The following is a 13061-nucleotide window of genomic DNA, read 5'->3' as shown; positions in this document are numbered from 1 at the left end:
CCCTCACGGTGATTCTCTAATTAAAAATAAATAAATTATAAATATATATATATATATTATTCAAAATATAAATGATTATATAATGCATATTTTAATTTGATAACTTTATTGACATTTATTAAAAATAAAAAATCTTCAAATTTGTAGCACAAAAAAAAATAAATAAAAAATAAATAAAAAGAAAGTGCTTTCTGCTTTGAAGGGGGAAATAACACTTGGTGTCTGATTTTGACCAGGAGGGCAAGAGAAGTTCAAGCCCAGCGATGTGGTGGGTGAATAATGAAGGAAAAGAAATCAAATGGACTTTCCGAGAGTTGGCGGAGTTAACCCGCCGTGCAGCCAATGTCTTCACACAGACCTGTGGCCTGCGACAGGGAGACCATCTGGCTCTGATTCTGCCTCGAGTGCCTGAGTGGTGGCTGGCGGCTGTAGGCTGCCTCAGAACCGGTTAGTGACTCAGTGAGACCACCTATTCCTCAGGGGTGGGCTAGCGCTAACTCACTGAAGAGGATCACGTGTTTTTTCCTCTCTTCTTTCTTCTCACAGTTTTTTCTTCTCATAAAATATTATTTTATGCCTCCTGCTCACTTTCTCTCTCATCTGTATACTGTCAAATACAATGTAAGGATTCTGTCTTATTCTTACGAGAATACTCACCAACGGCCTTGCATGGTCTCAGACATTCTTACCTCTATTAGCAGATGAAACATCTGGCTATATTTGCACCCTTTCCCACCTGTGTCATGTAAGAACCAGTTGCGGAACTACAGAGAAAGTACAGAGGTTGGTTATGGTACCAAACCTTGTGTGTAACCAATCCTAGTTCAATCCCCCAGAAGCACATGGTCCTCCGAGTACTGGCAGGTTGGGGCTGAGAACTACTGGACAAGAGGGCCATGAGCCCTCCAGAGAACTGCTTAGAATGCCAGAAAAAATAAAAAAGAATCAGTTTTAGGGTTAAGTATGTGGCTTAGTGTTAGACTACATGACTCTTAAGTATGAGGTTCAGAGTTTAAACAAGCAAGAAATAAATATTTAGGGGCTGGAGTGATAGCACAGCGGGTAACCCACTTTGCCTTGCATGCGGCCAACCCGGGTTTGATTCCCAGCATCCCATATGGTCCCCTGAGCCAGGAGTAATTCCTGAGTGCAAAGCCGGGAATAACCCCTGTGCGTCGCTGGGTGTGAACCCCTCAAAAAAAAATAGAAATATTTAGTTTCAGTTATAGTGATACCTACAGTGATACCAGATCAGCATTGATAGACACTAAATTATTCTTCTGCTAAGATTGTCATATTACCTTCACATAACCATAACAGAATTATCATACAAGTCTAATATTGATACAACATAGTTATCAACATAACTTACATCCATGCATAATCCAAATTTCTCAATTGTTCCACTATTGATCTTTTTAATAGAAAGGTTTATTGGAAAGTAGAAGAAAATGGAAAAGAAACTCTTCAGCCATAGAGGAACTTAGTATAGGACTAAGTTTCCAATATTGTTTTTTAACAGACATTTTTTCTTTAAATTCAAAATCTATTGTAAGCCCATGCATTGCATTTAATTACCCTGCATCTTCAGTTTTTCAGTCCACAATGACTTTTCTGCATGACAATGACATATTTCAAGTGTCTAAACAAGGAATTTTGCAGAAGTACTCAAAGTTTTTATTAATCTTTCTTCATGGAATATAATCTTCAGGATTATATGCCAGTTAAGTACTTTTAACAGAAAGTTAGAAAGAGCAATATTATGCCTTTCTCGGCATACCCCATAAGGGATATATAAGATTAATTTGTCCCTTTATGAGTATTGGTGTTTTATCATTTTATTACGGTTGTATTCACGTTTGTAAAGGTTACTTGTCCCTTCATAATCTGTGGTATACTTAAGAGAGTATGTGAATAGCCTCTTCTCAATAGTCTTTCATCCTATGATTTAAGTAGTCATTGATTATTCTTGGTGAACTGATTATTTTTATAGATGTTACCCAGCTTGGCAGAGCCAGGGCACTTCCTGTGATATATACTTGATTATTTATTGTGTGGGTCTGGCAGTGCTCAGAGGTTTCAAGTTTATCCAAGAGTGTTCATGGGCTGTACCAAACAATGCTTGGTGTGCCATGTCATACTAAGGAGTGAATCCAGGGCTTTATATATTCTAGACCTGTGCTCTGCTACTTATCACTTCTGATTGAATATTATTATCCTTTCATACGATCATTTTCTATTAATATCAACTTTATTAATTATATTAGTTAATTATACGTACATTGTATGTGTGTTCTATTATTAGAATTCTTCTCAAATGATTTTTCTTCCCCTTTCATTAATACTGTAAACAACTTAGAATCAATATAAGGCTTATTACTTCTTTGAACAAACACATCGGTTCTTCTCTTTTTTTCTTTTTCTTTTTTAGGGTCACACCCAGTGATTGTCAGGGGTTACTCCTGGTTCTGCACTCAGTAATTACTCCTGGCGGTGCTTGGGGGACCATATGGGATGCTGGGGATCGAGCCTGGGTCAGCCACGTGCAAGGCAAATGCCCTACCCGCTGTGCTATCACTCTGGCCCAGTTCTTCTGTCATACACATTTGTGCCATAATTTGTTCATCTCTTGCTCATGTATTCTTTCTCTTTCTTTTTGCCTCACCAGTCTCTGCCTTTCTCTTGTGTTTTCTCACAGACTAAATAGATTGGTTGTGAGCTAGAGAGGGTGTATAGTTAGTAGAATGTTTCCCTCGCATGTGATCGACCCTGGTTTAGTCCCTGTTTCCCCAAATGATTCCCCCAGGCCCCATTAGAAGGGGGCTTACTATTAAACCCAGAACCAGGAGTAAACCCTGAGTATTTCTGGGTTTGTCCTAAAAACTAAAATAAATATTTTTGGTTGATCTCTCATAGTCATATGGACTCAAAAACAATGGCAATGACCAATAGCAGAAAGAGATAAAAGAAGTCCTGTAATCTGTAGAGCTATGTATGGTTCCACAAAAAAAATCCAAGACATGAGCTGAACCCCTTGACTTTATTTATTTCTTTTCTTTGCAATTTTATTCTCTCAATTTTCAATCAATACTCCATTTGACTAATCTACCCTATTAAACCTGAATTTGAACTCTTTAGATTACAAAGGGTGATTTAAAAATATATTTTTATAACAAAAAATAATTTTTTTAGGAAATTAATTTTTATTTATTTTTATTTTTTTTATTTTTTTATTTTTTTGCTTTTTGGGTCACACCCAGCGATGCTCAGGGGTTACTCCTGGCTTTGCACTCAGGAATTACTCCTGGCGATGCTGGGGGGACCATATGGGATGCCGGGGATCGAACCCAGGTCGGCCGCGTGCAAGGCAAACGCCCTACCCGCTGTGCTATCGCTCCGGCCCCTTATTTTTATTTTTTTATTTTATTTTTTAAGAGCTGTTGCCTAATTTATTTTTTTTTAATTCTTGAACCCCTTGACTTTAAACTGAAGAGAAATAAAAACAAATGACATAACCAAAATGGGTATAGAACATGTAGAAGCTTAGGTTGTGGCCTTTATTATTACTGTGGACTTCACTAAGAATGGTCACCAAGGGGTTGGAGCCATAATACAGTGGGTAGGGCATTTGCCTTGCATATGCTTGACCTGGGTTAGAACCCTGGCATCCCATATGGTCCCCCATGCACTTCCAGGAGTTATTCCTGAGTGCAGAGTCAGGAGTAAGCTTGAGCATTACTGAGTGTGGCCCAAAAACAAAAATTTAAAAAATTCCTTTTTAAAAGAATGGCCATTCTGAAATAGAAGGAATAGAGTGGGAGAGGAAAATAGGAGCGTCTGAAAGAAAAAGTTCCCTTTGATATGGGGGGATGGTAATTTCCTGAAGATGTTAGCAAAGAAAAGATAAGTAGAGAGAAGCATCAGGCAGGAGGTAGGACAGAAGATGGGGAGTAGGAAGATTCAGAACAGGGCACCTGGTGGAGAGATTAGAATCCAACTGGAAGAGGCAAAATCTCGAACAAATTGTAGGAGAAGGAAGAGAAGGTAAGAAAGTTCAGAGGACAATGTGGTTAAATTTGGATATGAAGAATGAAGGGAAAAGAGGAGATTCCAAATGACAAGGGACTGTCAGAGAGACACGAGGAGCCAGGGAAAAGGTGAGGGAGGGGACTAGCCCTAGATGAGGGACCCTGTGCCACAGGCATCCATAATTCCAGGTTCCAGATGAAGTTGTGTGAAGTGTGTCCACCTGTCTAATTCAGCAGATTTGGGATGGAGGTGTGAGATTCTGTGTTCGAGGTAGCACAGACGCTATTCGGCTGGGGTCCATGCCTGCAAAAGATTAGGGAGATTCTATACTGGTAAGAATAGTATAGACTAGGGGCTGGAGTGATAGCATAGCGGGTAGGGCATTTGCCTTGCACGCAGTCGACCCGGGTTCAAATCCCAGCATCCCATATGGTCCCCTGAGCACCACCAGGAGTAATTCCTGAGTGCAGAGCCAGGAGTAACCCCTGTGCATCGCCAGGTGTAACCCAAAAAAAAACAAAACAAAAAAAAGAATAGTATAGACTAGACTGACACATATGGGGACAAAAGAGAAATGAAAGCTTTCTTCCTCCTCCTCCTCAGGGATCATCTTCATGCCAGGGACCACACAGCTGAAAGCCAAGGACATTCTCTACCGACTACAAGCATCTAAAGCACAGGGAATTGTGACCATAGATACGCTGGCCCCAGAGGTGGACTCTATTGCTTCCGAGTGCCCTAATCTAAAAACCAAGCTCCTGGTGTCTGACCACAGCCGTGAGGGGTGGCAGGACTTCCGGTCACTGATAAGGTGAGTTTTCAGTCTGAAGAATGTATGATGAGAAGTGCTGGGGGGAGCCCTTTTCCCCACCAGGTGCTAGGAAACAAGCAACTAGGTCTGACCCGGAAACCTTCCCTCCCTGTCACATCAATGACCTGGGCTAGTTCCTTCCCTTCTCACGGTCACAACTGGTTCAGCTGTGAAATAGGGATATGGAACCTCCACGTCCCTCTCTCTGAAGTCTAATTGCCCCTGGGGTTGTATACATGAGACGTAAAAGTTGCAGGTTATTGTGTTGCTTCTTTCTGATGTAGGCAATCTTCATATAAAAGATGAAGATCTTCATATAAAAGATGCATGAAAAGATGGAGGGAAAACCCATCAGACCAGAGAACATGCTTTGCTTGCACAAGGCCCAGATTTGAGCCTTTATACTACATGGTCCTACATGATCATGGTTTTGTACTATAGGAGTGAGCCAAGCATTGAGCACTGAGCCAGAAATATTCTCAGTGCACTGCTAGGGTGAGCCAGAAAACAGTATATATATGTATATATATATATATACATATATATACACACATGCACATATATATGTATGTATATATGTATGTATGTATATCACTGTCATCCCCGTTGCTCATCGATTTGTTTGAGCAGGCATCAGTAGCATCTCTCACTGAAAGACTTATTGTTACTGTTTTTAGCATTTCCAATATGCACGGGTAGCTTGCCAGGCTCTGCTGTGCGGGCTCCATACTCTCAGTAGCTTGCCAGGCTCTCAGAGAGGGGCGGAGGAATCGAACACGGGTTGGCCACATGAAAGGCGAATGCCCAACCGCTGTGCTATCGCTCCAGCCCATGTATGTATATATGTATACATATATGCACATATAAGTATGTATATAATGACATCAGATGAAAAAATGGACATGAATTTTTATAGCAAAAATTGAGACTGCACAAGAAAAAATGAGTCTGCAGCTGGTAGAAAGCTTTAGGAGCAAACACTTTCCATCTCCCTAAACTGGGTCCCAGTAAGGACAACCTGCAGGAAAACTTAGGGACAGTTTGGGAAAAAGAAAGTCCCCATTTGCCCCTTCCCAAACTCAACTCTGAAAGTCTTCAGGTATTTTTCAAAGCACACAGAGGAACCAGGCTCGTTTAATTAAAATACTGGCTCCATTTTTGAAGTTCTTCACTTCAAGCCCCCAAAGGAAACATTACAGCATCTAATGTCTCCGGCCAGATTCTAAATTCTGGGAAATAAGCAGGAAAGAGCTTACATAAAGAACTGGGCCGGAGCGATAGTACAGTGAGTAGGGTGTTCGCCTTGCATGCGGCCGAGCTAGGTTCAATCCCTGGCATCCCATATGGTCCCCCAGAACTCCCAGGAGTAATTTCTGAGTGTAGAGCCAGGACTAAACCCTGAGCACCACTGGGTGTGATCCAAAAAGAAAAAAGTGAGATAAAATTAATTAAGTTAAGAAAAGAATTATCTTTAGGAGAAACATAGCAATGAGAAACATAGTACAGGTGTTGTGATTCTTGTCTTGCACGTGGCAGACCCTAATAAAGCATATGGTCCACTGAGGAGCACCAGGGGGGTCACTCCTGCGCACAGAGCCAGGGATAGCAACTGAGCATCACTGGGTGTGGCTCTATCTATCCTTCTTCCTTTACCCCCAGCAAAAGTAATTCTCTTTAAATTCTTAAATTGTCCAATGTCAATAAATTTACCATTCCTCCGCAAGACCGGTAGAACTAGTATTTTTTCCATATCAGGATGATTTGTAGTTTCTCTGACTGACACCCTAAGAAGCATGTCTTTACCATCATAGTTGGTTTAAGACACTCAGTCTAGAGCTTGGAGCGATAGCATAGAGGGTAGAGCGTTTGCCTTGCACACAGTCAACCCGGATTTGATTCCCAGCATCCTATATAGTCCCCCGAGCACTGCCAGGAGTAATTCTTGAGTGCATGAGCCAGGAGTAGCTCCTGTGTATTGCTGGGTGTGACCCAAAATGCAAAAAAAAAAAAAAAAAAAAAAAAAGATACTCAGTCTAGGAGAAGCTCAAGAACCAAGTCGAATGAGGGCCCTGTAGCTTCTCCAGCCATCTCCAGTTTATGCCAGAGATGTGCATATACATTCCATCTATCTCATTCTCCTTCACTTTCTCACCCACAACACCAAGTAATGAGGTTGCATTCCTAGCAATGCTAGTTTTTATCTATGTTTTCTTTAAAGGCAATGTAATCAATAGCACATTCAATGATCAGAATTTTTGGCATTGAATCCTCACTCTGCTGCCTACTAGCCATTTGTCTTCAGACAAGTTACTTAACTTCTCTGACTTGCAGACTTCTCATCTACAAAATGAGCACTTAAAAGATCACACTCACTTCATAGGGTTCCTTTGAAGAGTGAGTGAGTTTTTCTTTGTAAATCACGCAGACCCTTATTTGATAGAGAGTGCGATTTCAATGTTCAACTTAAAAGACAATCCCCTGAATTTACCCTTTTGTAAAGGAGCAAATGTCAGAGTCTTCTTGTCCAACTCACCCATCAGCTCTGATGTACAGCGCCAGGAGGACCAGAATCCACCCTCACACCCCCACCACTCATCTCCTGACCTGAGGGCATTGCTTTAATCTATCCTCAGAGCATAGGAAGATGGAAACTTGACTTCTCTAATTTTGTGTTTAATCCCTTTACAGAGAAGCATCCCCTGACCACACCTGCATTAACTCAAAGGTCACGGACCCAATGGTCATCTTCTTCACCAGTGGGACCACAGGTTTTCCCAAGATGGCAAAACATGACCATGGACTTGCCTTACGATCCTCCTTCCCATCCTGGTAAGAAAGAGAGCACCTAGTTAGAGACTGATCACCATCTGGGGCATATGTGTGTGTGTGTGTGTGTGTGTGTGTGTGTGTGTGTGTGTGTGTGTAGATCTAAGAAGGATCCTCTATCCGATTCTCCCCAAGGCGAAGATGGAGAATGCTGTGTTTGCTGATGAAGCCTCCAAAGGAACAAGGAGGCGTATTTGGGTGTGAAAGGGTTTCATTGGTGGAGGCAGCATTGTTCTGTCACTGCTTGTAGGATCTGGTGAGCAGAAGACAGTATGTTCTCGAAGTGTAACTTGAGATGCCAGGTGCTCTCCTCTTCCAGACGTGGAGTTTTCAATCACAAACTGGAGTGTAAATAATTCTTGGAACCAAGTCAGACCAATCCAGTCTTATATAATCTTGAACAAATAATCATAGAAGTTTAGACTATAATCTTGGGTTAGGCATTTAATCTATCTTAAATCAAACCTCTTCTCGAATCTCTTTTCTCTAACTAGCAATGTCTACACCCAACTAATTTTTAACATTTTTAATTTATTTACCAAAGGGCAAAGAACACTTCTTTATAGAGTGTTAGTGATTAAAAAAAAAAAACTGAACAGCCAAGCCCAGAAGAATGGGCGTTGAAAGAAGGAAAGACTTTGTATGAAGTCAGAAATAACAAATACAAAGACATGGGTACAAAAGCAGCACTTAGAGAACCATGCAGACTAGATTAACTGGTTCTCTTAATGTCAAATAAGCAGCAGAGAAGAGGAGTTATAAAAGTGATTACAGCCTAGTTCATGCTAAGTCTTAGGCTCTATAGTGTAGGATTGGGGTTTATCAGGAAAACAACAGAGAGGAATTAAAAGATTCTAATCAAGGGCAATACTTAATCAGATTTGTATCATCAATACAAAAGATCAAATATTGTTTGAAATTATTACTTTGGGGGCCAGAGAGATAGTACAGTGGCTAGAGTGTTTGCCTTGCATGCTGCCAAAGCAAACACAATCCCCAGAATTCCATATGATCCTAAGTACCACCAGGAGTAATTCCTGAGCACAGAGCCAGGAGTAACCCTTGAGCAACACTGGGTGTTGCTCCCCAAAAAAAATTTAAAAAAGAAATTATCACTTGATTGCAGGATAGAGAATGGGTGGTAAATATTATAATGGAAGACAACTGAGAAGGCAACTGAGAGGGTTTTAGATGCAAGGTGGAGGTGGTTTGTGTAAGGTGCCGTAAACATAAAGGAGGTCGGCACATTTGAGATTTTCAAAAATGAGAAGTATCAGCTCTCTAGGTTATATGTGGGAGATGGGGAAGGATGTGTGATCAAGACTGATTCTTGGACGGCTTCAGGCCATTTCTGGGATAATGACGGTATTAGATGAAATACAGAGAACAATCAATCAGTGTGAGGGAAGCAAGAGAGATATAGGTTTGCAGTGCCTGAGAGACACCCTTGAGGTGTATCCTATGGATAGCTAGACTTGACATGCAGAAGAAATATCTACCCCCTTGGTTTATAATTTCCCATGTATGTGTCACAATTCTGAGAGGGCTGATGAATTGGGAGCATGGATGGCTCCTACAAGCTAGAACTAATGGGACAGTTGTGACTTCTCAAGAAGCTGCTCACACAGTATCCCTTTGAAGCAGAAAGGATAAGAAATGAGAAATCTGGGGGCTGGAGCGATAGCACAGCGGGTAGGGCGTTTGCCTTGCACGCAGCCAACCCGGGTTCAAATCCCAGCATCCCATATGGTCCCCTGAGCACCGCCAGGGGTAATTCCTGAGTGCAGAGCCAGGAGTAACCCCTGTGCATCGCCAGGTGTGACCCAAAAAGCAAAAAAAAAAAAAAAATGAAATGAGAAATCTCCAGTTCTCCATTTTCTAATTATTGCCCTTTGACCAATTCCAGTACTTAGCCAAGATGGGGTACCCTTTGGTATGCTCTCTTCTCTCCACAACGCTTCTTCTCAAGGCCCAATTAAGTCAAAGAGGAAACAAGGGATTTTATTCGATCAAAAAAACAGAGCTTCCCAGATTTTGTTTCAGCAGTAGCATCACGACCTCCAGATTAGGTTTTTGTCTCTCCATCTATCAATTCTGATTCTTCTGTGTTTTGATGCTTTTCTCAGAAAGGCACATTCTTCATCATCCCAGAAGAACTGTTAGCATTCCCTGGGACTCCATCTGTCACAAACTTGAATCAAAAGAAAAAAAGAGTAACAGTGTTTCCAGACTTCAGAACCAGAGTGATTCATTGTGTCAACCAGTCAACGTGGTTGATGACAAGAAAATCTGGTTTGGCACATTCTGAGGAGTGGATACGGGTGTGGATATGGGCGTGGGTCTGATTTTCCTTACAAAACACAAGAATGAAAGGCAAGAAGGGGGATTCTTTTTGATTTTTTAATTTTTTTTTTTGCTTTTTGGGTCACACCCAGAGATGCTCAGGGGTCACTCCTGGCTCTGTACTCAAGAATTACCCCTGGCCATGCTCAGGGGACCATATGGGAAGCTGGGAATCAAACCCGGGTCAGCAGCGTGCAAGGCAAATGCCCTACCTGCTGTGCTATCACTCCAGCCCCCGGGGGGATTCTTTTTGAATCAAGAAAAGTTCCCTGCACTTAATGACATCTTCCATCATTGTATCGCTAATTATATTACTGTACTTTGGAGTTAGCAGGCAATTACTACAGCTGAAGACATCTGATGTCTTGTGGTGCATGTCAGATCCAGGCTGGATTCTAGCTGTTGTGGGGGCACTGATCGAACCGTGGACAGCAGGGTCTACTATATTCATTCACCATATGCCCCAGTTTGACCCTAAGACAATTATTCAGGTAAGACTAATTTTCTAGTATCAACAAGTTCCTAAAAAAAAAAAACCTTATATTTGAAGTTCAAAATTTGTACTTTGAAGAAATATTTTTATTTAGCGGAGGAGACCATTAGAATCATATAACCTAGGCCCTGAATTTCTCAAAGAGCTTTGAAGGTCTGAATCAGTCTTTGTATCAGAATCATATGCAGAGGTAATCTTGAAGAAAATGCATATTTCAGTGTTCCCCATACCTATGGACTAGACTGCGTAGACATGGGACACAAACTATTCATTTTGAAAAATTAAAGCACTAAAACAAGCTAAGGCCTCCTGAATTCTGAATCCTGCAAGGTCCAGGAAACTCTGTGTGTGCATGTCTCTCTCTCTCTCTCTCTCTCTCTCTCTCTGTATATGTGTGTGTTGTTAATATATTGAAGGATTTAAATGCATAGTCCTTCAAATGTGACAGATCTAGTGTTTTTTCCCATGTTTGACATTTTTCCCAGCTTACTTTTTTTACTTTTTTTCACTTATCAGTCTGAACCTTATCTACAAAGAGAGGGTTGTTTTGTTTTTTGCTTTTTTATCTGTAAAACAAGAGTTTATAAGTTCCTTTTCAAAAAAATTTTTGGAATATTTGTGCTTGAATTATCTCAATGCATTCATTTTCCTAACTTACACTTTAGAAATCAATTGAAAGTTGTTATCTTTTTTACTTAGTGTATTTGTTAATTCTTTTTGTGCTTAGTTTTGGGTCACACCCAGAAATGCTTAAGGCTTACTCTTGTCTCTGCACTCAAGAATTATGCCTGGTGATGCTCCAGTAACCATACAAGGTGTTGGGGATCAAACCTGGGTCAACCGCGTGCAAGACAAATGCCTCACTAGCTGTCCTATCTCTCTGGCCCCCTTTTTGATACTTTTAAATAATAAAATACATCTTGTTTCATTAAAGACAGGAGGCACTGCCTTGAAAAACAAAGACTTTAATTTCTTTTTAATTTTTATATATGTTTTATTTTTACATTTAACATATTTGTACACATATAAATTATCTAACATTTTTTAACTTTTTTATCATCTTGGTTAAATATTTCCCTTTATTGTTTTGATAATTACTAAGGACCACCACACTTGGTTGTATTGGGCTCTCATTATTATTTTTTTCCTTTTTTAAAAAATTTATTGAATCACTGTGAGAACAGTTGCAAAGCTTTCAGGATTAAGTCTTAGTCATACAATGATCTAACACCCATCCCTTCACCAGTGCACATGTTCCACCACTAAGAAGCCCACCCCATCCCACCCCCACACCCTGCCTGTGTGGCAGATGATTTTCATTTTACTCTCTCTTTACTTTGATTACATTCAATTTTCAACAGAAAACCCACTATTATTATTTGGAGTTCCTCCCCCCAACAATCAGACCTGTTGAAAAGGTATCATTAGATCATTTGTTTTCCATTGCTGATAACGAAGAGCATACAATGTTTCATGGCTGTGATAGCAGCCATGCAGTTTTGGAATTCTGGTATTTTAGTAATTAAGTCCAGAGGTGTTTCTGCCATCAGCTGCTGCATTCCCAGATTGGTTTGTATGCCTCTGGGATCATGGCTGTTAGGAGTGGAGGAGCCGGTAGTGGGCGGCCACTCAGGGTCTCATTTGGGCGGGGGTTAGGTCAGGTTCTGCCCGCCCCCATCGTGGGATTTCCGGTCGTCCTATCACTCAAGTTCCTACCTCTTTATCCAATTGTTTTTTTTTTAAATAAAAATTTTATTTTATTAAATCACCGTGTGGAAGATTACAATGCTTTCAGGCTTAGGAAAGACTTTAATTTTTTAAAATCTAATTTTAGGCACCATGGCTTACAATCTGCTAATGTTAAGGTTTCATGCATAATATTACCCCTTCCATCCCCTTCCCTCAACATGCCCCCACTATTCTCCAATACCAGTACCCACATCTCTCTCCTGCGATAAACTTGCTAAAGACCCATTCTCTGTTCCTGTTGCTGTTAGGCATTTGTATAAGCCTGCTGTGTTTCTTTCTACCCCACGTATGAGATATATCTATCATTTTGTCTATCCCTCTCCTTCTCTCCCCTCCCCATTTTTGATGGGGCTGGAGCATTTTTTTTTTCTCCCTCCTCTTGTTATATTCTATCAGTGCCTTTCATATCTTGGAGGTTAACCATTTGTCAGATGAGCAGTGGGAAACTATTCTCTCAGTCTCTGGTTGTCATTTTAAAATTCTGGTCCTCATTTATTTTCTGGTGCAGATGCTGGTGAGTTTGATGTAGACTCGCTTGTTTATCTTTGCTTTGTTTATCTTTAGTTTGTTTAGCCAAATGGCATTGAATCATTGAACACACCTCTAGTTTCAATGTCACGGAGTGTTCTACCTATGTTTTCCTTGATATAATTTATGGATTCAGGTGATTTAAAGTATACTCTTCCAACTCACTAACATAGCCTCAGGTAGTTTAGGTTTATTGGGTTACTCCCATTACAGTGCTCCTATTCCTCTTTGTTTATTTGTAGCTTCTTTCTTAGTGTTCTGTTGACTTGTAAATAATGTTTT

General features: G+C 40.6%; 1 protein-coding gene across 1 annotated transcript in view; it reads left to right on the top strand.

Annotated features, from left to right (window-relative positions):
- The window catches only part of ACSM1 (acyl-CoA synthetase medium chain family member 1), a 52415-nt gene that overhangs the window by 15937 nt on the left and 23417 nt on the right, over positions 1 to 13061 (top strand). Inside the window, exons 3-6 of the mRNA XM_004604099.2 lie at positions 237 to 447; positions 4633 to 4840; positions 7529 to 7669; positions 10341 to 10500. Coding sequence (XP_004604156.2) covers positions 237 to 447; positions 4633 to 4840; positions 7529 to 7669; positions 10341 to 10500 — 720 coding nt within the window. The remainder of the gene's footprint in view (positions 1 to 236; positions 448 to 4632; positions 4841 to 7528; positions 7670 to 10340; positions 10501 to 13061) is intronic.

The sequence above is a fragment of the Sorex araneus genome, chromosome 4 (assembly GCF_027595985.1).
Source record: "Sorex araneus isolate mSorAra2 chromosome 4, mSorAra2.pri, whole genome shotgun sequence".
Lineage (NCBI taxonomy): Eukaryota > Metazoa > Chordata > Mammalia > Eulipotyphla > Soricidae > Sorex > Sorex araneus.
Note: the sequence above shows the minus strand (reverse complement) of the source record. Positions and strands in the feature narration are given on the sequence as shown.